The sequence below is a fragment of the Microcaecilia unicolor genome, chromosome 9 (assembly GCF_901765095.1).
Source record: "Microcaecilia unicolor chromosome 9, aMicUni1.1, whole genome shotgun sequence".
In the NCBI taxonomy this organism is placed as follows: Eukaryota; Metazoa; Chordata; class Amphibia; order Gymnophiona; family Siphonopidae; genus Microcaecilia; species Microcaecilia unicolor.
Window position 1 is genome coordinate 220,317,537 of NC_044039.1, and position 13,880 is coordinate 220,331,416.

A 13,880-nucleotide genomic window follows, 5' to 3' on the forward strand; every position below is an offset into this window, starting at 1 on the left:
TTTCAGTACCCTTATTTTATCATCCCCACCTTAATAATTCCCTTATCCCTTATTTGTTCTGTTTGTCTGTCCTAATTAGATTGTAAGCTCTGTCGAGCAGGGAGTGTCTCTTCATGTTCAAGTGTACAGCACTGCATACGTCTAGAACAGCTATAGTAGAAATGATAAGTACTTTGGGATTCTGGAATCTTGCTACTCTTTGAGATTCCACACGGAATCTTGCTACTATGGGATTCCGGAATCTTGCTACTCTTTGGGATTCCACAGAATCTTGCTACTGTGGGAGTCCAGAATCTTGCTACTGTGGGATTCCAGAATCTTGCTACTCTTTGGGATTCCGCAGAGAATCTTGCTACTCTTTGGGATTCTGCATGGAATCTTGCTACTGTCTTTATCCCTTATGTGTCCTGTTTGTCTGTCTTGATTATATTGTAAGCTCTGTCGAGCAGGGACTGTTCAGTGCACAGCAATGCGTACGTCTAGTAATGCTATAGAAATGACAAGTACTAGTAGTCTTTGGGATTCCGGAATCTTGCTACTCTTTGGGATTCCACAGAATCTTGCTACTGTAGGATTCCGGTATCTTGCTACTCTTTGGGATTCTGCACAGAATCTGGCTACTGTCTTTATCCCTTATGTGTCCTGTTTGTCTGTCTTGATTAGATTGTAAGCTCTGTCTCTTACATGTTCAGTGCACAGCACTGCGTACGTCTAGTAGTGCTATAGAAATGAAAATGTACTAGTAGTAGTAGTCTTTGGAATTCCGCACAGAATCTTACTACTATGGGATTCCAGAATCTCGCTACTCTTTGGGATTCTGCATGGAATCTTGCTACTGTCTTTCTTTATCCCTTATGTGTCCTGTTTGTCTGTCCTAATTAGACTGTAAGCCTTGTCGAGCAGGAACCGTCTCTTCATGTTCAACTTCATGTACAGCGCTGCGTACGTCTATTGTTCATTTGTGCACATAAGAAAGTGGATTAACAAAACACTAGTAGCGCTATAGAAATGATAAGTAGTCGTAATAGAAGTAGTACCGTTTCCCCAGTGCCTCTGTAATATGCACGCTGAATACACTCCAGGAATTATGTGCCAATTAAAATGAAAATAGTTCACCAAAATAGTACGACATATTAAACAGAACAATATTTGCAGTATTCTGGAAATATATACAAGTACTTTAACACAGATTTGTAAGCCCTCCAGAGACAGGAAAATACCTACTGTGTCTTAATATAACTCTTACTGAGCTACAATTGAAAAAGGCATGAACTAAAGCCAAGTCCAGAATCCAGTACTAGGCATGCTGTGAAGTAATAGAAAACCCTGCAAAATCACTCACGACCCATAAAGCAATTCTACCATGACATAACACTAGCTTCCAGGGGTCACACAAGTACCTTCCTAGGGGAAAAAAAAACCCCAACACAGTAAACATTGCAGGTGAATAATATTATTATTGGGTCCCAGGCCTGACTTTGGTTCAGGATTTAAAATGAGATAAAAACTTATAGGCCTGTGTCTCCGACTTGAACTTCAGTGTTGCTCAAAGGCATATAAGCTATGGTTTTACCAGAGGAAAATCGTGCCAAACGAATCTCATTGAATTCTTTGATTGGGTAACTGGAGAATTGAATCATCGACGTGCTATAGACGTAATCTACTTAGATTTTAGCAAAGCTTTTGACACGGTTCCCCACAGGAGGCTCTTAAATAAACTAGATGGGCTGAAGATAGGTCCCGAAGTGGTGAACTGGATTAGGAACTGGTTGACGGACAGACGACAGAGGGTGGTGGTAAATGGAGTTCGCTCGGAGGAGGGAAAGGTGAGTAGTGGAGTGCCTCAGGGATCGGTGCTGGGGCTGATTCTGTTCAATATATTTGTGAGTGACATTGCCGAAGGGTTGGAAGGTAAAGTTTGCCTATTTGCGGATGATACTAAGATTTGCAACAGAGTGGACACCCGGGAGGGAGTGGAAAGCATGAAAAGGGATCTGAGGAAGCTAGAAGAATGGTCTAAGGTTTGGCAATTAAAATTCAATGCGAAGAAATGCAAAGTGATGCATTTAGGGAGTAGAAACCCACGAGAGCCTTATGTGTTAGGCGGGGAGAGTCTGATAGGTACTGAGGGGGAGAGGGATCTTGGGGTGATAGTATCTGAGGATCTGAAGGTGACGAAACAGCGGTGGCCGTAGCGAGAAGGTTGCTAGGCTGTATAGAGAAAGGTGTGATCAGCAGAAGAAAGGAAGTGTTGATGCCCCTGTACAAGTTGTTGGTGAGGCCCCACCTGGAGTATTGTGTTCAGTTTTGGAGGCCGTACCTCGCAAAGGATGTTAAAAAAATGGAAGCGGTGCAAAGAAAAGCTACGAGAATGGTATGGGATTTGTGTTCCAAGACGTATGAGCAGAGACTTGCTGACCTGAACATGTATACCCTGGAGGAAAGGAGGAACAGTGGTGGCATGATACAGACGTTTAAATATTTGAAAGGTATTAATCCGCAAACGAATCTTTTCCGGAGATGGGAAGGCGGTAGAACGAGAGGACATGAAATGAGGTTGAAGGGGGCAGACTCAGGAAAGATGTCAGGAAGTATTTTTTCACAGAGAGGGTGGTGGATGCTTGGAATGCCCTCCCGCGGGAGGTGGTGGAGATGAAAACGGTAACGGAATTCAAACATGCGTGGGATATGCATAAAGGAATCCTGTTCAGAAGGAATGGATCCTCAGAAGCTTAGCTGAAATTGGGTGGCGGAGCAGGTGGGGGAAGAGAGGTTGGTAGTTGGGAGGCGAGGATAGTGGAGGGCAGACTTATACGGTCTGTGCCAGAGCCGGAGGTGGGAGGCGGAACTGGTGGTTGGGAGGCGGGAAGTACTGCTGGGAAGACTTGTACAGTCTGTGCCCTGAAAAAAGCAGGTACAAATCAAGGTAAGGTATACACATATGAGTTTATCTTGTTGGGCAGACTGGATGGACCGTGCAGGTCTTTTTCTGCCGTCATCTACTATGTTACTATGTTACTATTGGGACACTGCAGAACAAACAGAAAACCTATTGGAAAACTAAACAAGCTTGATTAGTACAGATCAGTCCTACACAGACACTTGACGCTAACAGAACACCCGGTCTTTTTCACACGTGATCACAGGAAGACCCTCATCAACTACAGATTACGTAAACTTTGGGTCACTTTTACCAAGCTGTGGCAGAAGGGGGCCTGTGTTTTTCACGCACGCTATGACCCCCCTTTGACAGCAGCGGATAAAAGGGAAGTCTCTCTGTCCTGCAGGAAATGGCCATTTCAGGGGGGAGCCCATGCTAACATGGCGTAATCAAGCAGCGCACACTGCACTGCCCGATTACCGCTGGGTACACGCCGGTGCTTTTTGTCTTTTAAATAAGGAAATGGCCATGCGGTAAGTTAAACGCTTGCTGCGCGGCTACTTCCTGCTTGATTTCCGCCGGGCACGCCCCTGGCACTAGAGAATTAAAAAATATTTTCTAGCGCTGGAATTGGCACGCAGCGGGATTCGGAACTACCACCGGGCTGAATTGGCATGTGCCAAGCCGACGCTACAACTGCCAACCTTTTGTAAAAGGGTCCCTAAAAATAGAAATATGTTGGCAAGAATTAAATTGAACCTCATGAAACCGTACTCTGCGTACAGTGCAAAACCAAAGAAACGGAAACAGTGACACGTCCCTTTGTACCAAGCAAAATATAAATAGAACAGATATAAATTTCAAAAACTGACATATTCCAATTGCTACATTAAAAATTAACACAGAAAATAAGATGATACCTTTCTATCGGACTAACTTATTACATTTTTGACTAGTTTTCAGAGGCCAAAACCTCCTTCCTTAAGTCAGGACAAGCATACTATTACAGAAGATACCGTCTCGGTTTTGGTTTCCAAAAGCTAGTCAATAAAATGTATTTAGTCCATAAAAAGTTTCACCTTAATGAATACCTCACTGAAATCTAATTGAGATGCTTCTTTGCATTTTCCCCAATTCATTTCACAGAGTGGTTGCCCAGAAGCTTCTCTGAGTCAGATCCACTCAGCAGCCAGTCATCACTGGAAGTCGTACCGTGGCCTCCAAGCCTTGATGTTACACTAATGAAGTTCAGATTAGAGAATGACACAGGGACAGGGACCCGTGGTAACCATGGGGTCAGGGCGGGGATGGGTACAAACTTTGTCCCCGTGTCATTTTCTACTTTGAAGCCTGTTAATGAACTGGACTGCTTTATGTTTGAGTAATGCAGACAACAATATTTTGATTTTTTGGAAAAACAAGCAAACGTGCTGGCCACAACTAGCAAAATTTGCATAGGGGGGATCCTGTACATTCCTGCTACCAGCACATCCTCTATTGCAGGAAGGACTGTGGAAGACAGGAGAGCTAGACTGAATCCTCAGATTGTCGACAACTTATTCATCCACAGATTTAAAAATCATAACAGTGCTTCATAGGGCATATTTCTCTCCTCTAGGGCATACAGAACGGGTTGTATTTTGTACCCCTGGACATTTTAACTGGGTGGATTAGGATTCCTTGGGGTAGTAGAAGTCAACTATTGTTGGGGTTGGAAGGGTAGAGGGTGGTGGTGGGAAGGAGGGTTATTATAGCTGCTCATTGTTATTATTGTTTTCCATTTGTGATTTATAAACAACAGTTGCACAGCATATTGTTCCTTTTTATACTTTAATAAAACAATTTAAATATAAAATCATAAGTGTTTGAGGCTTCTGCAGATGAGGACAGGGCGGGGACGGAGACAGAACCCATGGGGACGGGGCGAGGACTGGGTCAAGCTTTGTCCCTGTGTCATTCTCTAGTTCAGATATACAAAATGCCTAAGTTAATAAGCCCAATGTTCTTATAACGGGGATTACTTCCATAGGGAGCTGGGAAAAGATGTTCTTATAAGGGGAGTGTCTCTGAATGATTTCAATAGAAAGCAGTACATTAAAATTCATTACATTTGAGACATTCAGTCAGGTTGGTCTCTGAATATCATCATCAGACATGACAGTCATACTCTGGTGTCTCACCAGGTGCTGCCAGGAGCATCATGAAAGAAATTAGTGACCTTAAATTATCTTCATAAACATTTGTGGAAAAACCTTAGCAAAGCAAAGCACAGATTGTAAGAGAACAGAACTATCATTGCTTGCTAAAGAAGTCAAAGGTAATAGCCTGACAAACTCCCTCTAGTGGAGAGGTATTTGAACTACGAGTTTATGCCACACTTCTATAGACTTCAGTGGCCATCACTGTATTAAATAACTCAACCCTGTGACATTAGCTCCCACGGACTTCCATGGCGTCAACATTTACCACCATACCTTTCAATAACATCGCCCCATTACAACCCCCCCCCCCCTTACATCTTTACTCCCCTAAATTTCAATGGCATCACCCTCTTAAATATCTCCTTCTCCCCCCCCCCCCCCCAGCCCCCAAGTCGTTCACTTCCTGAGACTTCAGTGGCATTTTGGGCTGAACCTACCTCTTTAAGGCAGCCCATGAAGTTGTTACTGACAGGAGACCCAGGCAGGTCGGCAGTGCTGGGGCTCCCTCCGACGTAGAAGAAGTCATCAGAGCCCAGCATGGTGTAATCCTCCTGCGTATACCCAGTCGTGGTGAGGATGCCATCCACAGAGATAGTCACCTGTTCCAGGGAAGAGAAACAATGATGACCCATTCCCAGTAAAAACTGTGAGAGAAGGACAGGTCGGCCCACCCCCCCTTAACTTTATAGTGCTTTTAGAGATCAGGTTACACAGAAAAGGGATTTGTAGTTTGGTGCTGTACGGTTCCATTTTCTGACCTGTTTGCTCGCCCCCTCCCCTTCCATTTTCTCTTTCTCCCGCAGTTCCTACTATTTCTTCTCATTGGAAAGCAGATACATTTGTTGATTGGTCTGCGGCATTTCTCCTGCCTCAACCCAGGCTAGAAAATGGAACGGTTCTTTCCAACAGTTCCCGGGGATCCTTCAGTCTGATTTATGATTATTTAATATATATATATTTTTTTCATTTGCATCTTATTTGATAGGTTAGTAAATGAGAAATGAAGCAAGGTTTTTTTGACAGTATTTATTTTAACGGCACACGGACACACATGCAGACGAAGAAGCTATGCTGTTAAAAACATTATGGAGTGAACATGCGATGTAATCAAAATATAAGCTTCTTCTGCCACCACCATTGGAAGAAAATATAGAAAAAGAGACCCAGTAGAAAATGAAGTGCAACGGTATTTAAGAATGAATAGAAAATCAAAGATAAGGCGTAATCAGCCAATCATGCAAATTACTGTGAGCACAGCTACCCCCACCGAAGTAAACAAAGGTTTTAAAAAAACGTGCACACAGCATACCTGGACACGCCCCCTGCCCAAAACAAATCAAAGCTATAAGAAATCATAAGAGGACCTTAAGTATTTCACGCTTGCATGCATACCAATAAAAATGTCAAAAAAGGAGCCCTAATCAAAACTCAAGTCAAACTGCATAAGAAATAAAAGCATGTGAGATGAATTAAAGGTCAATGCATGGGATATGAGGACGGCTAGAAAGGAGAAAGGTGGGAGATAGGAATGGAGCAGAACCAGTGAAAGGTGTTAAGCTGAGAAGGCAGTGAACAATGGATGGAGACAAGTGGTACCAGGTAGAACCAGGGAGATGACATGCAGAGTGTGTGACATTAAGGGACTGAATGTGGGGAAACCCAGAGCCCTACCCCCACAGTGAGTGGGGAGTTCACATCAAAGGAAAGAGGAAGAGGCAGGGGAAGGGGAGCGGGAGGTAGGGCTGGGGAAGAAGGGGCAACAGATTTCTGGCCAGTTTTCGCCTCCAGGCCCCTCTCCCCACCCTTATCTTTCACAACAAAACATGAAGACAGGCGTTGCATGTAGCAAGGCTCCACGTTGACTAGGTTGTATCTAGAAACCTTCAAAAAGGTATCTGTACAAAAATATATAAAGAAAATAAATTAAGAAGCAAAAAATTCCACTAAATTTAGCAAAAAAAAAAAAAAATCATTGTGGTAAATATACAAGAAAACATAAAACAGTAGTAATTACAATGAAAATGTGAAGAGACCAGGCCCTGTCATCATGGTAACTGTTCTCTCAATTTAAAAAAAACCCCAAAACATTTCAATTGCAAAGTGAAACCCAGAGCAGGAACAGTAAGAAAAGTGCTCAGTATGGAATTCAGAAGAAGAAAAAGCAGTTTTGTAAATCAAAGGTTGGAGAAGAGGGAGGAGGGTGAGGGGAGCAGGGGAACACACGGCAAACCCAAAGGAAGAGACAAGAATGATATCTACCAGACAATGTAGTTTGTTTACCATAGCGTGTCCAATGCCTGAGTGCTTTGCGGAAAAGGGGGGAAGAAAGGAAATTAAAATCTTGTGAACAGAACGATTGGTTAATTAAAAGAAATAAATGAATAAAACCCAATGATGATTGTTAGAGAGGGTGTTAGTACATTAGTCGGTCAGGTTAGTATAATGGCACATTGCATGAATGATAATGGGTTAGTCGCCACAGCAAGGATGCGCCCCCCAACCCCCCCGCTACCTCCAAGGCAGATATGGAGCTAGGCTCAGACCTCTGCAATGGAGGGAGATGCCAGGAAAGTGCCCTCAGAAAGATCACTATTATTGCCAACACTCTTCATCACAAAACCCTTCCAGAGGCGGGACTGTAACTGCCTCACCCCAAACACACGGAAATACAGAACAGTTTTGTTTCAGATGAGGGAACCTCTCACACATTTCAAGCAAACATCTCTTGGCGTCTTGAGTGAAGTTCCTCTGTTTCTCCACAGTTGACTAGAAATGTGACTCCTTATCATCTCAAGCCCCACTTTTATACAATAGAAGTCCACATTTGGCAATGGCAGGGCTCATCTGACCTCTGCGTGGCTCATCTTACCTTTTAATGACTCACAGGATATGACTCAATATAACTCATAGGATGTGAGCCAACATGACTGACATTTCACTGACGCTAATGACACTTCATTCCCTTGAACTTCCTCTGGATGCTGTGTATAATGTGGGTGCGGGGGAGGAGGAGAGGACACTGCTAGAGTACAACAGACTCATACAGGCTCTTGACTTTTACCTGGAGAGTTTTCTGTATCCCAGGAGATGGCTGTTGATTGTGTACAGAAAGCCAACATTCACATCTGAACTCACATACGGTGTAAGAGCTTTTTAAAATTATCATTAATGGCCTAGAGGGCCACAATCCAGTTGGGTTCTCAAGATTTCCACAGTGAATATACAGGAAATTGATTTACACTTATTGCTTCTATTGTATGCAAATAGCTATCGAGCATATTCATTGTAGAAATCTTGAAAACCTGACTGAATGGTGGCCCTTGAGGACCGAGGTTGCCCATCCCTGTCCTAGAGACACTCTGGAACCAGGAAGACACCTTGGTTGGATGGACAGTTCACCAGATGACTCCTTTCCTGAAAGGCATGATTAGAGCATACCTGAAATTACAGCCTTGGTTTTCCTCATAAAACTACAGAAAACAAAGTCACTTACCTGTAAAAGATGTTCTCTGTGAACAGCAGGCACATGATCATCAGTCAGATAAGTGGGTGACATCATCTAATGGAATTCTGGGAAAGTTTAGAAAGGCTTTCTTGGGCAGAAATTCACACACATGGAGGGCCTCAAAGAGCCCTCTCAATCCTATAGAACAACCAATATGGACAACTCAAACATAGGAAGAAGGAGGGAGAGGGTGGAGCTGATCATTCTGTTCTCCTGGGAGAAAAGCTATCACAAGAAGACAACTTTACTTTTCCTGTGGAAAAGCAGAATGAATCAGATACACAAGTGGCAATCCCTATCTAAGGTCAACTTCTAAGAAAAAGAACCCAGAAGTAAACAAAATGGCCGGGAGTAGAATCTTTTCTTGTTTGAAGATAACCCTAGGAGAAGGCAGAATTGGATACTACCCTTCCAAGAGACTCCGAAGCACACACTGATCAAAGAGACTGCCCCATTGGGAGTCAGGGTCTCAAATGAGAGCCAAACACTTGGACCAAAGCCCATACAGAATCTCCTCAGTGGCCACTGCTGCAGGCATAGCACTAACATTATGGACCTTAACATGTTCATCTAGAGCCAGACCTGCAGGGGCATAATGAAAGTAAGTGCAATGTCAAAATCTTCCATTTGATTACAGCAATCCTATATCTATTGGGTGTCAAAAGAAACAAAAAAGCTGTAACCCTAATGGTCAGTGCAGAGGGTTGAAGACATGGGGAACCGGGTTCAATTCCCACTGCTGCCTAATGGTCGGCAGTGGGTTGAGATCCGGGGGAACCGGGTTCAATTCCCTCTGCAGCTCCGTGTGACCCTGGCCTTGCCCCAGGTACAATAGACAGATTGTGAGCCCATTCAGGTCGGTGCCAGTACCTGACAAAGAAATTGTAGACCACTTAGGCATAGGCAGTATATAAATACTGAAAATAAATCTGCAAAAAGGCAACAGCTTTTTTGCAGACCCAGCTATGCAGGATTTGCTCACCTCTACGTGTACAACAAAATGGCAGCCATTTTAAAGGAAGAACCTGAGGGGTCAGGAGCAACTGAGTTCTACACTATAAACCATAGGACCTGAGACTTATAAACCTAATTATTAACACCCTAGAGTGAAAGGAGAGCCAGGCAGATGTGATAAGGACATTTAGAAACCTCAGAGCTATAAATCAAGCACAAGACGCAAACCTTTTGCAAAGGAAAAAATATCCTAAAACAAGAGGTCATGGTAGGATGCTCTGTGGGACAGAGGCAGGAACGACATCTAGAAATATGGGATGTCATGTCAAGAAGGGTCCAGTGATGTGAGGGTCTGGTTTGTCTCGGGTGTCATGTTGGGAAGCTGGTTAAGTATTTGTGGTGATGTACCAGAACCCTGGCGTAACATGACTGATTCTATAAATGTCAGACTGAGCTCTCCTTTTGATAAGAATGCTTGGGACAGCGGCTGTCATCTTCCAGCACTCATGTCCTTTCATCATAGGGCAATGTTCTCATGATGTTTGGTATTGTGCTTTCTTACATCCCAACCGGACTCTGGGAAATTGCACTAAGGGCAGGTAGGTTCTCTACTGCTGGATCCTCTGCTTCAGTCTCAGAGGATGTCAAGTTCCTTCACCGCTGAGGTGCCACCAGCAGCTGGTGCAGCTCCTGGGTGCTTTGATGTCAATGCCTTGAGAGTTGGTGTAGTTCAAGGGTGGACTTACTATTGGGTCAATAGGGCAGTGCCCAAGGGTCCACTGTAGTAGGGGGCCCACTCTCCCTAGCCTCTATTTAATCAATTTTGATAGGTGATTAGGGGCCCATCATCCTTATTGCCTGACCAGGGTCAGTCCACACCTGGTGTAGGTGTACTAGACTCTTCTGCAATCTATGTTTCCTGAGTTCTAGGTCCTAAGTGACAGCTTTGAAGAGATAGCACAATCAGGAATATTGTGATTTAGCTCCAGAAATATCATGGAGATTTTGTGATGTTTAGTAAGCTGCCAAGAATTTAAAGATTGTGTGGGTTAGAAAATGTTGTAAATAAAATAATGGACTTCTTGAAATCACACAAGAGAAACTTCGGAAGCAACTGGACTCAAAATTTTGTGAAGCTAAGTGAAGGCACATAAGAAGATACTGATAAAATCTAAAAAGGGCTCCTACTACTGACTTATTACTCACCTTAAGGATCCCTGAGCAGAAATGTGAACGATAAAATGTGACACATACTTTAACCAGAATTGGGAAAAGATGGAAGAAGCCGACTGAAGAGGCTGCAAGTTAAGGCATGAAATTCCTCTCCATGCAAACTACATCCAAAATTTACTGTAATTAAGAACAGAGGGACTCCACAATATGGCACATGCTTGGGAAACCATACATAACCAAGCAAGCCTTTTCCAGAATTTTCTGGGAGACCATCCATGTTGGTGCTATTGGATGACATCACCCACTTGTGTGGCTGAATCATCCTGCTTGTCCACTGAGAACTGCAACTCCCAGGGTGCATCGGGCTGGGAGTAATAAAACAAAAATCAAGGATGAATGCAACTTTCCCTGGTGAAGATGGAATAATTTGCCTCTCCTCCCATTCAGATCACGTTCCAAAGATAAATATCGAGCAGTCACTGAGAGAAGAGGCAAAGCTACTGGAAGCATAAAGTAACAGGAACAGAATTAGAATGAAATATATTGTACAGCTTGGATCTATGACACAGCAACCAGGTGGCTCCGGTCTGGAGCTTCAGCTCATGCATGCACAGGGCTACTTAACTATTCTGCAGATCCACTCTTTAGCCCCAATTTATTACCAAAATATCAAGAGTTAGCGTATGATTTCATTTTCAAACCATCATGAACAAGGAGTGAAAACACAAAACCTCTCACTGCATTCTAGGACGCAGGTGGGACAGGGTGAAATCCAGAAGAACATGCTGAGGTTTGGCGTACTGACCTTCTGCAAGCAGAGCCCCCACTTGGCTACGAGACTCATCTCCTCCAACACAGGGACCACAACTCAGAGAGCAAGCAGAAAAATTGGGAAGGAAAAGGGGGAGGGGGAAGAAAACATTTAAAGCGAAAGAGGAATTCCGGAGAAAAAAAAAGCATGCTGATCTTTCTATAACAGGCAAGAGGGCTATTTTGTTCTGAAGCTGATTTTTCAAGCAGAACTGGAATCTTATTGACACTTGGGCTGCTCAACAATTATAGGGGGAAGCCAAGCCAGGGCTCAGGGTGGTCTGTGGACAAAGACTGTTATAGTGGAGGATCCTGATCTCTGCACCAGCAGCATCATGCATGCACCGCTTTTTGCCTTGGCTGTAAACAAGTCTTCTAAGATTGTAGAAGCATCACAGACAGCAGGGATCTCCAGTTCTAGAGGTTAAACATACCATTTCAAAGCAACGTGTTTACAGAACTACTTATTTCTGTCCCAGAACACATCCTGCCTACATCCCCCAATTGCTGGGTACCTCCATGGCTGCGAAGGTGCAGTGCAGAGCACACCTTGCATCCTTTCAGTGGAAGCTCAGTCCTTCACCGTGTTTAGAGATAACTAGTTCCTGTTGACCACACTATTTTGTCCCATTCCTAGCACAGGGTTGCCAAAAAGCTTCCTGTCATCCGGGCCAATGCACTCCTCGATCTAATGGCCCTCCACTGTTTTACACATACTGGAACTGGTTAAGTTATACAAGCTAACCTGGAGTCAATTGGTGACCCTTAGATGTGGTGTAGAGCTAAGTCCAAAATCACCATTCGTAGCCCCAGGACAAGCCCTACTCTTAACAAACAATCTCCATTTGGTCCAATCGTTGCATGCCTGTAAGTCAGGGGTTCTGGTTCTAACTATGGGGAAAGAGGTATGGTGGGACCCAGTTTTTGGAAGGAGACTTTTAGCTGTTCCAGGTTTTTTGATCTTCCAGTCCAGAGAATCGTGACAGTTGTAAACCCACGTCTTCCATTTGCCATTCGCACCACAGTTACCAACACAGGTGGGGTGAGTTCTGGCAACAGCAGAGCAATGGCACAATTTACATTAGTACCGTGCATAGGAATTTAAAAACTACATACAAACACGTACTAAAAATACACTTCCACTAACTGAAAGGCAACTATTTTATAAACTCTGAAATCATACAATGCAATATTAAAATAGAAAAAGCTGTTCCCCTTTCGTCCAATTCAGATTGTACTGTTCCCTCTGTCCCTTTCCTCATTCTTCCCATGGTCCTGAGCAAAACCAGCCCTAATGGAATCAAAAACAGACACCAATAACATCTCAGTTGAATGTTTAGGACCGAAATCCATATTGAGTTGAGTCAAGTAAATTATTAACATCCAAAAAATCTTGCAATTGAAATAAAACAGCGTTTTCTAAAATATTAGCAAAAAACATTTAAGTGCAAATTGGACAATAATTACAGACTTCAGGACCCAAATTCCAATTCTTTAAAAGAAGGCGAATCAATGCTCTTTTCAAAATCTCTGGATGAGAACCGTCTCTCAAAGAGGTAATTTACTAAGAAAGTAATAGTATCTAATAAATCAGATTTCAAATATTTAATTAAGACAGGAAGCAAGCATCCAATCATTCAAAGATCTTGTGAATATTCATTGGCGCTATCCTGTAAACCTGACTGCCTGGGGTTCCCCCAGGACAGGTTTGGGAATAACTGTACTACAGAATGATGATTACTAGTTAATATTATGGGGACATTTCAACATTACCACACATCTTACTATTGACTGCAGACATCCTAAAAGAATCACATGATGAAGAAGGGAAAGGAGTTGATCTCTTAATTAGAGTATTGGGGGCTCCTAAGATGAAGAAAACTTATAATTGCAAAGGACTCAAGTACAAAACCTATTATGGATCCAACTTCTCCTTCTTAGGCAGCCGCCAACTCTGGAATGCCCTCCCCAGACCAATCCGATCACTCAGTGACCATCTGCCCTTTCGGAAACCACTAAAAACCCATCTGTTCAGGCAAGCCTAACCAAACGATCCAGATTAATTCCCACAAACCCATCTATTCATCACATATCCAGGAGACAAAGATAATGACCTAGACTACATCTCCTGCCACATTTTCCCCTGCTTATCCCTTGTTCTATCCCCTGTCACCTCATCGACCCCTCCCCAAATGCTCACCTACCCTTACTCACACCTCTCCTACTCCCTTCGCTCTTGCCTAGCCCCCTCTGCCTCATCTACCCCTCCAATTGCCGCATTGAACCTGCTTTGAGTGGGAAAGCGCGGGGTACAAATGTAATAAATAAATAAATCAATAATGGTACATTGGAAGCG

General features: G+C 43.4%; 1 protein-coding gene across 1 annotated transcript in view; it reads right to left on the minus strand.

Annotated features, from left to right (window-relative positions):
- Positions 1 to 13,880, minus strand: part of NRXN3 (neurexin 3) — a 1,814,506-nt gene that overhangs the window by 1,312,911 nt on the left and 487,715 nt on the right. Inside the window, 2 exon segments of the mRNA XM_030213725.1 lie at positions 5,520 to 5,681; positions 7,342 to 7,386. Of these exon segments, the coding sequence (XP_030069585.1) occupies positions 5,520 to 5,681; positions 7,342 to 7,386 (207 nt within the window).